Here is a 16,751-nt window from a genome sequence, read left to right on the forward strand (position 1 = left end):
GCAGCAGCGGAGGGACGATGCGCGAGTACAAAGTGGTGGTGCTGGGCTCGGGCGGCGTGGGCAAATCCGCCCTGACCGTGCAGTTCGTGACCGGCACGTTCATCGAGAAGTACGACCCCACCATCGAGGACTTCTACCGCAAGGAGATCGAGGTGGACTCGTCCCCGTCGGTGCTGGAGATCCTGGACACGGCGGGCACCGAGCAGTTCGCGTCCATGCGGGACCTGTACATCAAGAACGGCCAGGGCTTCATCCTCGTCTACAGCCTTGTCAACCAGCAGAGCTTCCAGGACATCAAGCCCATGCGGGACCAGATCATCCGCGTGAAGCGGTGAGAGGGCCGCGCGCGGGCCGGGCGGGCGCGAGAGTCCCTTCCGGAGGGAGCGGAGCCCGGGGTCCCGCCGGGACGGCCCCAAACGAGGCTCCAGGGCTGGACTGGGGAGTGATTGTCCCAGGGCCACAACTCCCCCGCGTGGGTTCGCGTGTAGAGGGAGCTGTCTGGGGAGAGGTTTTCTGTTTTGTTTTTATTGCCATCCCCACCATCATCGTCATTATTTGTAGCTCGAATTCGAGTGCTTTGTTTCACAACTAAAATTTGGCATCCCGTTAACCCACAGCACAGCTCTTTGTCTCTTGGACAGTCTTAGGAGCGCTTGTACAGAACCCTAAAGGAAACAAAGTTTAAAACTTGCAGGGGGCAAAGGGATGGATAGATTTGTATCGGGAAGAGGATAGTTGAAGTATAGGCAAGACATTTTCAGACCGAACCGCCCCCCGCCCCCCAAAAAAACTACCTTTGCAATATTGACAGCAAAAACTGCTCACACGTTTACTGTAAAAATGTCAGATCGAGAGCAAAGAGACCTTTATCATCTCAGAAAAGATTTAATGGTGCAAATGCGTTTTACAAAAATCAACTCTCATTTAGTGCGAAACTTTAAAGACAGATTGTCATGTTATTTGAAGACGTAAGAACTCAGTGGGGTTGCAAGAGTGTTGGCATCTAGATGCACGAATACACCATTTACTAATTAAAAGAAATGTTGCTTAATTCTTTAGGGAAATGCTTTTTTCTTCCATTTTGTGTTGTTTTCATCTGACCTCCCCCCCCAGAGGCCTTTCCTGGAAATGAAACAGAAGACTCTTCTAATGTGTGTTTTAAGTATTAACTGATTTAAACTTAATGCAAATAAGCTCTTTGCTGATATAAACTCTTTTCTGAAAAGTTACGGCTGATAGTTTAAATGACATAATGTTTGTTTTTTATTAAGTTGACTGACTATATTTTTCCCTTTAATTTCAAGCATTTGAAGTGTTACTGTCTTAGTTCAGAGTTTTAGCAAGTTTTCCTAATTATTGTTTAATTATAGATCAGTTTGTCTGTTTCTTACTATGAGTCGATCTTTGCAGATAGTCTTGTTCATTTAACGTCCTTTTGTTTTTCCTGCCCAATTCCACCTGTAGCCATACATTTTGAAGACAGATGCTGAAAGATAGTTCCAAGTTTACTGGGAGCACAATCACATTATCAGGCAGCTTGAGTCTGCTGATTTTGAAAGAGCAAGAAGAAAGTCCCACGTACTCAGGACTGCTCAAAAACTCATTATATTTCACTTAAAAAAAAACAAAAAACCCCTCATTATAAGCGGTGGATTTTTAATGCAGCATACGAGATTCAAGGGGAAGCCCTCTCCCCACTCCCCCCCTTAACCAAATGAGTATGCCCTTTAATAGCTAAATGAAAGTTTTGTGTTATTTCTTCAGTTTAATTTCAAACTAGAATAAAGTGAATGTTTTCATGGCCTCTGTTGCTAAGATCGGTGACTCTGATAGCCTTTTATTTCTCCAGTCTTAATATCTTCAAGTTGTTTATGGTTAACAGATGAGCAGTTTTGGTGTTGAACTTGGTATGTACACGACATTTAAGGGGCTATGCCATTCAAGGGATTCAAATGCTTAACTATACTCCACCACCCCACCCCAGCACCACTCAGTTAAAACACAAAAAAATCTACAGAACAGAGAAGTCTAACACATTGTCACATCTCAATGTTTGACCAAATACATACATCAAGTAGTAATCCAAGTAAATGCCCCAACTGCCCCACTCCTCCCATTTTAATATGTGCATATAAAGATACACATATACGTTATAAGGTCACGTACCCAGAGAAAACCTATTGGCACAAGCCTAACCAAAAAAATCCAACCTGTTGCCATTGAGTCAATTCTGACTCATAGTGACCCTATAGGGCAGGGTAGAACTGCCTCACAGGGTTTCCAAGGAGCAGCTGATGGATTTGAACTGCCAGCCTTTTGGTTAGCAGCCATAGCTCTTAACCACTACACCACCAGGGTTTCCAACAGAATAGCAGACAAAATACCATTGGATAGTATAGTCCAAAAAATTCTGTAGTTTCTTATTTAGTGTAGATTATTTTTCTCAGTGTATAATGTTTTGGTGTCAAATTGGTGACCTGGAACAACTCCTGCGCTGTGGTGGTGGGGTGGGGGAGGGTAGAGAATTAGAGAAAATTTGACTTGCCTGCATATCACTTCACTCGCTGATTTCCCTTCTTGATGTAAAAAGACCAGTGATCAGCTGAAGTGGAGTTCATCAACTCATTTCACTGGACTTCAACCATTTTCTCCATGAAGAACCACTTAGACCCTTACATTTATGTCCTGTTATTTGATACCCCACCTGTCTTAGTCATCTAATGCTGCTATAACAGAAATACCACACGTGCATGCATGCCTTTAACAAAGAGAAGTTTATTCTCTCACAGTCCAGTAGGCTAGAAGTCTGGATTCAGGGTGCCGGCTCCAGGGGAAGGCTTTCTCTCTCTGTCGGCTCTGGATGAAGGTCCTTGTGATACATCAGTCTTCCCTTGGTCTGGGAGCATCTCAGCGTAGGAACCTCGGGTCCAAAGGATGTACTCTGCTCCTGGCACTGCTTTCTTGGTGGTATGAGCTTCCCAACTCTCTGCTTGCTTCCCTTTTATCTTTTATAAGATAAAAGGTGGTGCAGGCCACACCCCAGGGAAACTCCTTTTACATTGGATCAGGGATGGGACCTGGGTAAGGGTGTTACAATCCCAACCTAATCCTCTAACATAAAATTACAATCACAAAATGGAGAACAACCACACAATACTGGGAATCATGGCCCAGCCAAATAGATACACACATTTTTTTGGGAGGCAATTCATCAACTCATTTCACTGGAATTCAACCATTTTCTCCATGAAGAACCACTTAGACCCTTATGTTTATGTCATATTATTTGATACCTCACTCTCACCTCATCATCTGGCTTCCCAAAGCTTACCAAAAAACCCTTTGCTAATGAGTCAGTTCGGACTCACGGTGATCCTGTAGGACAGAGTAGAACTACCTCACAGGGTTTCCAAGGAGCAGCTGGTGGATTTGAACTGTCAGCCTTTTAGTTAGCAGCTGAGCTCTTAACCACTGTACCACCAGGGCTCCCCTGGCTTCCCAGCATATAGCATATTATAGAAAAATGAAATTGAAAGAAAGGATCTGTGTCTATTATGTATTCTACAATGTATAAAGCATATATTATGCTAAAATAGGCACTCAGTGTGTTAGTTCTTTACCCCTCCTCCCACTTAAAGAGGATGAAACATAGTTTTCAAATAAGTGAATTTTCTACTCTTGTGGGACTCATTTTTAAATTAACCAGTTACTGTAGGAAATATTCAATAATTGTTCCCTCTCCTCTGCCCATTCTGTGCCAGCCAGCTGTTCTATAGAATAAGTATAGCAGTTGTTCTGGGATATTCAATAATACCATAATGCAGATGACCTAACTGAAGAGGAAAGAGACTTAATACCTTTCCCCAAGACCAGTCCGTGATGGGGAGGAGATTGAAACCAACATCTGTGTGAATCCGTGTACTCGCCTCTTTTCTTCTGTGTCAGGCAGCCTTTCACCTTAGCATTTACTGGCAAATTCAATATCTAATCTTTGGTTTAGGGCAGTGTCATTCAACAGAGTGTAATCAAAGCCCTAAATGTAATTTAAATTTTCTAGTAGCTGACTTTTAAAAAAGTAAAATGAGAGGTGAAATTAATTTTAATAATGTATCTAACCCACTGTATCTAAAACATTCCTGATAAGTGGAGAAAAGATTGAAGTTGTCAAGGATTTCATTTTACTTGGATCCACAATCAACACCCATGGAAGCAGCGGTCAAGAAATCAAACAACATATTGCGTTGGGAAAATCTGCTGCAAAAGTCCTCTTTAATAAAGGGTTAAAAAGCAAAGATGTCCCTTTGAGGACTAAGGTGCGCCTGCCCCAAGCCATGGTGTTTTCAGTTGCCTCATGTGCACGTGAAAGCTGGACAATGAATAAGGAAGACCGAAGAAGAGTTGATGATTCTGTGTGTTGTTGAAGAATGTTGACTATACCATGAACTGCAGAACGAACAAGTTTGTCTTGGAAAAAGTATAGCCAGAATGCTCCTTAGAAGTAAGGATGGTAAGACTTCATCTCACATGCTTTGGACATGTTATCAGGAGAAGGACATCATGCTTGGTAGAAGGTCAGCAAAAAAGAGGAAGACCCTCAACGAGATGGACTGACGCAGTGACTGCAACATTGGACTCAAGCGTAGCAACAATTGTGAGGATGGCACAGGACCGGGCAGTGTTTCATTCTGTTGTACATAGGGTCGCTGTGAGTCGAAACCTACTCTCTCTATATGTGATCTGGGAAATTACATACAGCACACTATAATGCGTATATCGTACATTTGTATATACTTCCAAGAACTTTGTTTCCATAAAACCATGTGCACCATACTTAATTGAAGGGGTTTATTTTCAAGGGTAACTTCTATTTTATTCAACTTTTCTCTTAGTCCTGTGTTTAGAACCTAAGCTCTCAGGGAAGGCTGTATGGATCCACCTGAGGGTTTCCTTTGCTTCTGTTTCCACTTTTCCCTTTTATCTGTCTCTCTCCATCTGTCCCCGCTGACTGTTTCCTTACATATATTTTTCAGACCTATGGTATAAAAAGGAGCCCGGGTGGCACAGTGGTTAAGGTGCTCGACTGCTAACCGAAAGGGCGGCAGTTTGAAACCACCAGTGACACCGCGAGAGAAAGATGTGGCACTTGCTTCCGTAGAGATTTACAGCCTTGGAAACCCTGTGGGGTCGCTATGAGTTGGAATCGACTCGAGGGCAGTGGGTATGGTATAAAAAGAGTTATGAGCATTCCAAATTTTTTGGAAAAAAATACTTGAGTTTAAATATGAGTAGACTTTCAAGTAAGGTAAAACTGGTGGAGACAGAATAGTTAGAAAAGTAACAATATAGACATAGTATTTCTGTAGGAAATTTACCATGAAACTCTAATGGTATGCAGGAATATGTCATATGTTATATGTATTTGTTTCTTTGATAGTTATGGTTCTTTCCATTAATAATTCTTTTCAGCCTGGCAGAGAACAGTTTCTTAAAGATACCTTTATGCTTCACCATATCAAACTGAGCTTTTTAGTAGAATGATATCAGTAATGGTAATGCTATGATTTTACACATCTACATTTTCATTAAAGTGTGTAAGTAAAATATAAGGTTATTAATAAAGCTTAAGGGTATCAGAATTCCTAAAGTAACATAATTCAGGTTGCTTAAGATTTCATCATAGTACATAGGGAATACTAAGTAGATTTAGTTTTATACTTCTAGAAGATTGAAACCTCTGGAAATACTGGAGCTAGTACTCCAACTATTTCACTTTTTTTCTTGTAGGAAAACTCGAATAAAAAACAAATAACTGTAGAAATGGCAAATGTTTTGTTGCCTGTATATTTAACACAATTTAAAAAAAAAACTGTTAGTCTGATTTTTTAAAAAATGCTACTTAAGCGGCACGAAATGAAATAAAGTATTTTAAGTGTGAGTCAAAATAAGATTATTGAGTGGCTGAGTCAAATATCAACAGCATATTGCTATATTGTTACATAAATAACTCATACCTTCTACATTTGTTTGCCAACCACACCCTACCCCCATAAGGTATTTTCCTAAGCACGCTATGCTAATTTTTTTTTTTTTTTTACAGCAACGTGTAAAAAAAAAAAAAAAAAATTTGGTATAGTGGGACTCAGGAAAATACCTCGCATGGAGGGGGGCACGCTTGGCAAACAAACATAGAAGGCACACTTTATGTGAGTGAAAATAAAGTATATTGAAGTCATGGTTTGGGAAATGCAGTAACAATTCAACATTGGAAGTCTTGGGAAGTTTGCTGCATTTAGTTACTTAATGTCGATGAAGCCTGTTTGAGTTGAACTAATCATACGTTGCTGAAAATTCTGTCCAAATAAGTTATTAAAATAGATCACAGCATGAAAATTAAGTATACTTTTAAATTACGCATTCTTTTTAATTTAAAATGCTGAGATGTACTTATCACAGAATTGGATAGGTGGGTCTTTGTTGTTGTTTTGCTTTCTTGAGTATGTTTAAGATTTTAAAACATACCGAAGTTGATATTTTAGGGCGTAATATGGTGACTTAAGGAGCCCTGGTGGCAAGTAGTTAAGAGCTTGGCTGCTAACTGCAAGGCTGGCAGTTCATATCCACCAGCCGCGCCTTGGAAACCCTCTGGGGCAGTTCTACTCTGTCCTGTAGGGTCACTGTGAGTAGGAATCGACTAGACGGCAATGGGTTTGTTTTTAGATCTGGTGACTTATAATCATTGTTTATTAAACTATTGTCTGTCAAATAACAAAATACTGAAAAAATAACAGATTTATCTCTATTTGTTTCTGTTGATCCGCTCAAACACGTGGCCTTCCAGTTCTCTAACCGTGGCTCTCAGTAAGAAATACATTCTGCTTTGTGACCTAGTGGACGCACGTGCGTATACACACACAACTGAAACCAAACTCCATAAAATAAAGGTTAGGGCTTGGTATTCAGCTTCTAGGGAGCCCTGGTGGCGCAGTGGTGAAGCACTCATCTGCTAAGCAAGAGGTCACCAGTTGGAACTGACCATCCACTCTGAGGAAGAAAGATGTGGCAGTCTGCTTCCGTAAAGATTTACAACCTTGGAAACCCTGTGGGGCAGTTCTACTCTGTCATATAGGGTCGCTGTGAGTCACAACCAACTTGATGGCAGTGGGGTTTTTTGGTATATAGCTTGTATTATACTTTGTATTTTTTTCTTTTCTGTCTTACTCTGCTTTGTGGTTTTTAAATGCTTTTTTTTATGGCCCACTAAATTGATCTCATGACACATCTTTTGAAAACTGCTGTGCTAGAATATCTTCCTCAAAGAAAAAATAAATGTAATTATCTTCTTAATATTTTGAAACAACTTTTATCTTCTCTCTCCTGCTTTTCCAGTTTCTACCAATGCTGTGTAAGATTACTAAAATGAAATACTTCCCAACATGAGTTAGTAAATGCTTCATCTGTTACAAAGAAAGATGTTGTCAGGTCTTGCAAAATTCTATCATGCAATCTCCAGCAGCATTTCTGTCACCAAGACCATATTTTCCAACTACTAATCCATCTTCTTTGTTTCCAACTTCCACATTTCAATCACCAGTAATTGTCATTGCATGTTGATTGCATGTTTGATCAATTTCAGACTGCAGAAGTTGGTAAAAATCTTCACTTTCTTCACATTTAGCGTTAGTGGCTGGAGCATAAATTTGAATAATAGTCGTATTAACTGGTCTTCCACGTAAGCTGTCGATGACAGTGTTGTACTTAAGGATAGATCTTGAAATGTTCTTTCTGACAATGAATGCAATGCCATTCCTCTGCAATCTGTCACTCCCAGTATAATAGACTGTATGATTGTCTGATTCAGTATGGCCGATACCAGTCAATTTCAGCTCACTGATGCCTAGGATGTCGATCTTTATGTATTCCATTTCATTCTTGATGACTTCCAATAATCCTTGATTCAGACTTCGTACATTCCACATTCTGATTGCTAATGGATGTTTACAGCGGTTTCTTCTCATTTTCTGTTGTGCCACATCAGCACATGAAGGTCCCGAAAGCTTTACTCCGTCTGTGTCATTAAGGTCAGTGCTGCTTTGAGGAGGCAGCTCTTTCCCAGTTGTATTTTGAGTGCCTCCAACCTTATCATCTGGCACTGTATCAGACAGTGTTCTACTGCCATCCATAAAGTTTTCACTGGCCAGTCTTTTTCGGGAATGGATTGCTAGGTCCTTCTTCCTAGTCTGTCTTAGTCTGGAGGCTCCACTGAAACTGTCCACCGTGGGTGACCCTGCTGGTATTTGAAATACCAATGGCATAGCTTCCAGCATCACAGCAACACTCAGGCCACCCGTGTGACAAACTGACAGATAAGTGGTGGACAAAGAAAGATAGCATTTAGTTACTGAACAAAAAGATACATAAAGTCTATCTTTTGAGGGATCATTTATTATTATTTGTTTTGAATAGTAAAAATGTAAAGACATGTTTCCCACATAATTTTATTCCTTCTAGTAAAGCAGGATAGCTCCTGCCTTGTGAAAAACTTAGAACCAGGGCTTCCATTCGGTTCATTCTGGTTTGGACCCCTGCTGAGAATTTGCATTTCTAACAAGTTCCCAGGCAATACTAATGCTGCTGTTTAAGGACCAGTTCTGAGAACCACTAGTAGAGCAGTGGTTCTCAAAATTTATTATACTTAAGAATCACCTGGGGATCTTGTTAGAATGTAAATTCTGACTCAGTGTATCTGGGGTGGAAATGTAAATTCTCAGCAGGGGTTTGAACCAAAATGAACCAGTTCAAAGCCCTGCTTAGAACAGAGAAATGGATGTAGTAGTATTCAAACTAGAATGCGTGATTACTAGGACTATCCATTATTGCTGCAGGGTGCTGTGAAAATTTGAGAAATGAATCTTTAAAAGAGTTTTGCTGCATCAGTCTGGGACTACATTGATTTAGCAATCCCCATAAGACATTAAAATAGATGAAGATGACCATAATTATAACCCAAAACCAAAAAACCCATTGCCACCATTTCAATTCTGACTAACGGTGATGCTATAGAGCAAAATAGAACTGCCCCATAGGGTTTCCAGGGAGCGGCTGGTGGGTTCGAACTGCCAACCTTTTGGTTAGCAGCTGAGCTCTTAACCACTCTGCTGCCAGGTCTTCGACCATAAGTATAGATACCTTAAAATCACTTAGTGAAGTTACCCAAGAGAAACATTGCAAACTTTTACTTAAAACATATAGGAGTGTCACTTCTCGTGGGTTCCTAGGAGGATCCCCTTAAAAATTAATAATTCAAATGTGTAAATTCTACATCATATTAATAATTTAGCACATACGAGTATTTTCTTCTTTACTAGGTCTCTTTATAGCTCTCTGTAAAAGAAATCTTAGAGTGACTTTCTCTGTTTTTTGATTTAAGAGTTTTTTTTCTAAATTCTGAATACACCTAGAGATGATTTAAAGTATACAGGAGAATGTGTGTAGGTGATATGCAAATACTACGCCATTTTATGTAAGGGACTTGAGCATCTGCGCATTTTGGTATCTGCAAGGGGATCCTGGAAACAGTCCCCCGCGGATACCCAGGGACGACTGTACATATACTTTAAATATAAAAAAATACTTTAAGAAGTCAGACACATGATATTAAGCATTTGTTGAATAACATATTTCTTTCTAAAAGTTGATGATAATCATAGACCTTTTTATGAATACTAAAAATCATTCATAACTAAACTAGTCTTTATGGCTAGATATATAAGTAACGTGTTGACAAAGCTTTTTAATAAATTGATTCTGGAAAAAGTTTTATCTGTCTTTGTATAAAAGTCATCATATCATTTGTCAACATCAAATAATATGGTTTAAGCCACCTCATTTGCATAACATTGCCCTGGGCATTATGCAGAATAAGTACAAGATACTATCTTTGTCCTTCTGGTATGCTAACAGGTACTATCAATGAATCTATATTTGACAGGCTGAATTAATTACACACACTCACACACATTTTTAAATAATTTGATCTCTAAGTTTCAAAAATTGTTTCCACCAAAAACATTGCTTTTATTAGGCCACCTTTTCCAAGGAATTTTTAATGAATTCTTACTCATTATAAAAGGTCAGATATTTGTCTGTAAGACTGATGACAACGTTTATATGTTTATTTTGGCATATTTAGTGCGTTTTGATCCTCCCTGAAAATAGTCTTATTTGTCGTTTGTACTTGGTTGTGCAATGGTTTTAGGAGGAATTATTACTTTATAAAGCGTTAGAAAAGTAAACTGGCTTATGGTACACTGAGGGAAGGCAGGGAACTGGTTAGCTAGTGCCCGAGGAAGATAGTGGAGGACTAGCTAAAAATAAAAGCTTGCTGTCAAGGATAAACTAATGTAGATTAAGAAATGAAGAATAAATTCTCTTTTTATATATATATGTAATTGCATTTAACAGAACTATAATATCCAACTGTAATATATACCCACTCCTCACTTACTGGCATGGTCATATTCCAAAGAGAAGGTTGTTCTGTGAAAATCAGCATTATGTGAAAATGGAGGATGACCACATCAGATCACAAAATGGAGGCTGACTGCATCATTACGTAACTGCCAAACCACTGAAAATCACGGCCCAAGCAAGTTGACACGTAACCTTAACTGTCACAGCCAGCATCACTCTCGCCTCGCGCTTCAGCATTTGTTCCTGCCAGATGTATGTTGTTAATGTGCACAATAGTCAAGTAGATTTTTTACTAGCTGTAAATGTAAAATGTAGGATAACGAGATAGTCGGTAAGGGAGAAGTAAGTGTATATAAAACTATACTATCCAGAATTTAATTGCCGCTTCCTCTGAGTGACCCACATGAACTCAGACTGTATTTTCTTTTTCTGCTTTGTGAACCCACACTCCACACAAACTTTGGCTATCAGCAATGTTAGTATAATGAAGGACTGTATGCCCATTGTTAAGAGTAGTTACATGTATACATATATGTATATATGTATACATGTATATACATGTATATATACATACATCCGTGTGTGTGTGTGTGTGTGTGTGTGTGTGTGTGTGTGTGTGTGTATGGAGCCCTGGTATGATAGTGCAGTGATTAAGAGCTCGGCTGCTAATCAAAAGGTTGGCAGTTCGAATCCACCAGCCACTCCTTAGAAACCCTATAGGGCAGTTCTACTCTGTTCCATAGGGTCACTATGAGTCAGAATCAACTTGATGGCAAGGGGTTTTTTTTTTTAATATACATATGCTTACATCTAAGCTAACTAGAAATTAAGATTTTTTTGAAGAGCATGGTATGAGAAAAGAATTTCTGAATGGTTAATCCAGTTTATGCCTAATACTGATGACACAGAAAATGTCTTTCAGCTATCTGGCATCAGGAGCAGTAATGTTTGCTTAAACCCTCTATCTGTTCTTCCTCTCAAATACTGTCAACCAGTTTTGGAGTGCTGTTACCTTTACTGAGGAAGGATGTAAATTGAGCTTTCATCTCAGTACATGGAGCTGCTGCCTGGGGTGCTAGGTGGGAAGATCCCTCCCACAGAGGGTGGGAGCAGCAGGAAGAACACTGTGATTCACTGGCAGCATTTACTCTGAGAGGGGCAGGTAGGTGCTGTGTTTTTACTATCCCTGCCTAACTGAGCCCTGGTGGCGCAGTGGTTAAGAGCTCAGCTGCTAACCAAAAGGTCAGCAGTTCGAACCCCCCCAGCAGCTTCGACTATGAGTTGGAATTGACTTGATGGTACTAACAAATCAGTACCTTCATGTTGGTAGGATGCCTCTTGGAGGTATATACATTTTAAAAGGCTACTCTTAATGACAGAAAATGTTTATTCCTAAAGACACCCTGAGCATATCTTCTGGTTCATTGAGAGAAGTACTTGTCCTTTTACGGAGGCAGGGACTATCTGGGGGAAGGAGGTTTATTTTATTGCTCCCATCAGCATAGCCAATGAAAATAATTAGTCCAGAAGTTTTTCTTTGTAGGTAATGCTGATTGGTTTCTAACCATTACCTAAATATTTTCCTTCTTTGAGTAAGTACCACTACTTTTATTGATTCCCTTTTCTCCAAAGGTGACAATATGTCTCTATTTCAGTTAAAGTTTCTGTCAGTTGTCCTGGCATAATTATCTATAACGCCCCTGATCTACCTTGAATGGCACAGTGGTTAAGAGCTACGGCTGCTCACCAAAAGGTCTGCAGTTCGAATCCACCAGCCGCTCCTTGGAAACCCTCCGGGGCAGTTCTCCTCTGTCCTATAGGGTTGCCATGAGTCAGAATCGACTCGACAGTAATGGGTTTGGTTTTGGTTTGGTTCCATCTTGAAGGTGTCTCAGTTTGGGCAACAAATTATATAATCATTCTACACTCTTACCTCAGATTTCCTGTTTTTAGAATCATGACAGTTTGAATCCCACTTTTTACGTTTTTGTGACAACTAGTGTATACAATCTCTTGCTTTGACCTGGCCAGCATCCTTTTGTTCTGCATTTGTTAATTTGAGTAAACACATTCTTCTCATCTGGGTGTTTTGCTCATTTAGCAGTAAGTATTTTAAAAGATAGCGTGCTGGATTTTAATGGCTGCGGATTCTTCGACACTGCCTCTTGAGAGGGGGCATCCATTTGCCATCCCCCTGACTCTGGGCTGGTCTGTGACTGTTGACCGGTAGAGTACAGTGGAAGTGAGTCTGTGCCGGTGCTTTGATCCTAGTCATTAGCATACCGCCACTGTGTAAAAGCAGTGTTTTAAGATGATTATTGTGGAAGGTGGCATATAGGATAAAATGGAGATGTGAGGGATTGAAAGTGGGACCAGTTAGGAGACTGCTGCAGTAGCTTAGGTATGAATTATTTTGGAAATGAAAGGGTTTTTGTAGTGGGAATGAAAACGTAGGGACAGATTTTCTCGCATCCGATAATTCTAGCTGTGCCCATCCCCTGTAATCACTACTATACTAGACCTGTCGTTAGGGCCTCTCACCCCGTACCTGATTACTGGTAGAGACCATGGGAGGCTTTTTGCCTACCACCCACTCTCCCTTGCCCCCACAGTGATTTCTTCTATCTGTTTCAGACTTCTTTTAACTTCAGTGTTAGCTCGAATCCTGTCAGAATATCTGGTCTTTGACACTCTGCGTTGGCTGCTATTGGGTGTCAAAATCTCGGCCATTAATGAAAGTTAGCAGCTCCTTTCTTTGTTGTGTATGTGTTTTATTTTACCTATTCCATCTGTCACCTGTTACTTCTGGTTCAGATGAAAAGATCTTTTTGATAGCCATCACCAATCAATCTTGGGCCAGGTGAACCACCAGGTACAACGTGTCACTTATAACATATGTGCTCCTCTCCTGAGTTTATTGCTGGAGAGAAGAAATACTAATTCTGTTGGTCTGATAATCTGGAAGCTATGTTACAGATGCTATTCGCATCTGCACATTATCAGGAGGGAGCAGACCCTGGAGAAGGACGTCATGCTTGGTAAAGTAGAGGGTCAGCAAAAAAGAGGAAGAACCTCATTGGGATGGATCAACACAGTGGCTGTAAGAGTGGGCTCAAACATACCTATTATTGTGGGGATGGCACAGGTCTGGGCAACATTCCTTTCTGTTTCGCACGGGATCGCTGTGAGTCGGAATCTACTCAGTGGCGTGTAACAACGACACCATTTGCATTTAGTGAGTTGGAAATGAGAAATGGTTTAAGATCCTATTAGAATAGTAGAAAAATATCCCAGGATAAGTACTCTCCTATTCATAATTCAGAAGTTCCTAAAAAATCATAGCTCTTCATAGCTTTGAAACATCTTTAAATCTCCATTCGGTGATAGCTTCAAAAAATGGTTGTGGTTGAGCTTCGTTAACTGTGTACCTGGTGCATATGAATTCTTCATTCATAAAGATTTTTACCAAGGATTCTGAAATGAAGGGGTGCCGAGATGATATATCCTATAATTTAATCCAGATACAAATTTAGATATGAATTCAAGTAATTTGCATATTCCTGAGCCATTGACTATAGTTAGTCTTTCCAAGTACAATAGTTGGACCTGTTTTTTAATGCATAGATTTCATGTTTCTATGCTCACAAAGATAAAATATATGTTTTACATCTGAACACCTTCGTACCTTTGACAATGAAAGCTGCATGTTCTTCCTGTATGTGTCCAAGCTTGAATCTCCCCTGCCTTTTAAATTATTTAAGAGGAAGCATGCTTTGTTGACAGACTTTAAAATGATACATTTTTTATTTGGTGACTGAATGTACATTAAAATACACACTGAAAGATAACTTCACATTTAAGTATCAAAAACAGACTGAAAACTGCTTTCGTGTACCTTATTTTGGATAAATATATAAACTAATCATCAGGTTGATATAGGTAATTTTTGCATTTGTTTCTAAATGACAGGGTTTTAGGCTTCTGTGAGTACTTACAAGTAACACATTACTGGAGTGGATAATCTCCAAAAGCCAGATTAAATGTAGTCACCTTTATAGTTTCTCTTTTTAACATAGATATCTGAAGTACTAAGGCATCTTGATGTGCCTGGTATGAACTGGGATGAGAGGGATGCGAGTTACGGGTCTCAAGGTCATGTTGTTGTTAGTTGCTGTTGAGTTGGTTCCAACTCATAGTGACCCCATGTGAAGCAGAACAAAACACTGCCCGGTCCTGCATCATGCCCACCATCATTGTTATGCTTGAGCCCATTGTTGCAGCTACCGTGTCAGTCCATCTTCCTCTTTTTCACTGGCCCACTACCAAGCATGATGTCCTTCTTCAGGGACTGCTCCCTCCTGATAACATGTCCAAAGTACATGAGATGAAGTCTCACCATCCTAGCTTCCAGGGAGCACTCTGGCTGTGCTTGTTCCAAGACAGATTTGTTTGTTCTGGAAGTCTGTGGTATGTTGAGTGTTCTTTACCAACATCATAACTCAGGGGCATCAGTTCTTTCTTTATTGTCCAGCTTTCACACGCATATGAGGCGGTTGAAAGTACCATGGCTTTTTCGGGCCCACTTTAGTCCCCAAAGTGACATCTTTGCTTTTTAACACTTGAAAGAGGTCTTTTGCTGCAGATTTGCCCACTGTAATACATGGTTTGATTTCTTGATTGCTGCTTACATGGACGTTGATTGTAGATCCAAGTAAAATGAAACGCTTGACAACTTCAATATTTTCTCCGTTTACCATGATGTTGCTTATTGGTCCAGTTGTGAGGATTTTTGTTTTCTTTGTGTTGAGGTGTAACCCATACTGAAGGCTGTACTCTTTGATCTTCATCAGTACTTCAAGTCCACTTTCAGCAAGCAAGTTTGTGTCATCTGCATAACGCAGGTTGTTAATGAGTCTTCCTCCAATCTTGATGCGCTGTGCTTCTTCATAAAGTCCAGCTTCGCAGATTATTTGCTGAGTATACAGATTGAATAAGTATGGTGAAAGGATACAGCCCTGATGCATACCTTTTCCTTATTTAAACCATGCAGTATCCCCATGTTTTGTTGGAACAACTGCCTCTTGATCTATGTGCAGGTTCCACATGAGCACAATTAAGTGTTCTGGAATTTCCATTCTTTGCAGTATTATCCATAATTTGTTATGATTCACACAGTCAAATGCCTTTGCATAGTCAATAAAACACAGTATTTCTGGTATTCTCTGCTTTCAGCCAAGATCTGTCTGACATCAGCAATGATATCCCTTATTCCACGTCCTCTTTAGAATCCGACTTGAAATTCTGGCAGTTCCCTGTCAATATACTGCTACAATTCCTTTTGAATTATCTTCAGAAAAATTTTAGTTGTGTATGATATTAATGATATTGTTTGATAATTTCCCCATTCTGTTGGATCACCTTTCTTTTGAATGGGACCAAAATGGATCTCTTCCAGTCAGTTGGTCAGGTAGTTCTCTTCCAGATTTCTTAGCGTAGACAAGTGAGTGCTTCTAGTGTTGCATCCATCTGTTGAAACATCTCAACTGGTATTCTGTCAATTCCAGGAGCCTTGTTTTTCACCAGTGCCTTCAGTGTAGCTTGGAGTTCTTCCTTCAATACCATCAGTTCTTGATCATATGCTACCTCCTGAAATGGTTGAACGTTGAATAATTCTTCTTGGTACAGTGATTCTGTGTATTCCTTCCATCTTCTTTTGATGCTTCCTGTGTCGTTCAATATTTTGCCCATAGAATCTTTCAATATTGCAACACTAGGGTTGAATTTTTTCTTCACATGCCAAGCATGTTCTTCCATTTTGGTTTTTTAACTTCAGCCTTTGCATATTTCATTATAATACTTTACTTTGTCTTCTCGACCTGCCCTTTGAAATTTTCTGTTCAATTATTTGACTTCATTATTTCTTCTATTTGCTTTAGCTACTGTATGTTCAAGAGCAAGTTTCAGAGTCTCTTCTGACATCCATTTTGGTCTCTTCTTTGAGTTGGAATTGATTCTATGGCAATGAGTTTTTCTTTTCTATCTCTTTAGTAACCTTTTGCTTTCTTCATGTATGATGTCCTTGATGTCATCCTACAACCCATCTGGTCTTCAGTCATTAGTGTGCAGTGCATCAAACCTTAGATGGTCCCTTAAATCAGGTAAGATATACTCAGAGTTGTACATTGATTCTCTTGGACTTGTTTTAATTTTCTTCAGCTTCAACTTAACTTGCATATGAGCAATTGATGTTCTTTTCCTCAGTTGGCCCCCAGTCTTGTTCT

At 39.7% G+C, this 16,751-nt stretch overlaps 1 protein-coding gene across 1 annotated transcript in view; it reads left to right on the plus strand.

The window, feature by feature from the left end:
* Positions 1-6: 6 nt before the first annotated feature.
* RAP2A (RAP2A, member of RAS oncogene family) overlaps positions 7-16,751 on the plus strand; it is a 34,619-nt gene continuing 17,874 nt past the window's right edge. Inside the window, exon 1 of the mRNA XM_004386015.2 lies at positions 7-331. Within this exon, the coding sequence (XP_004386072.1) occupies positions 18-331 (314 nt within the window). The 5' untranslated portion in view covers positions 7-17. The remainder of the gene's footprint in view (positions 332-16,751) is intronic.

The sequence above is a fragment of the Trichechus manatus genome, unplaced genomic scaffold, assembly GCF_000243295.1.
Source record: "Trichechus manatus latirostris isolate Lorelei unplaced genomic scaffold, TriManLat1.0 scaffold00153, whole genome shotgun sequence".
NCBI classification, from domain to species: Eukaryota; Metazoa; Chordata; class Mammalia; order Sirenia; family Trichechidae; genus Trichechus; species Trichechus manatus.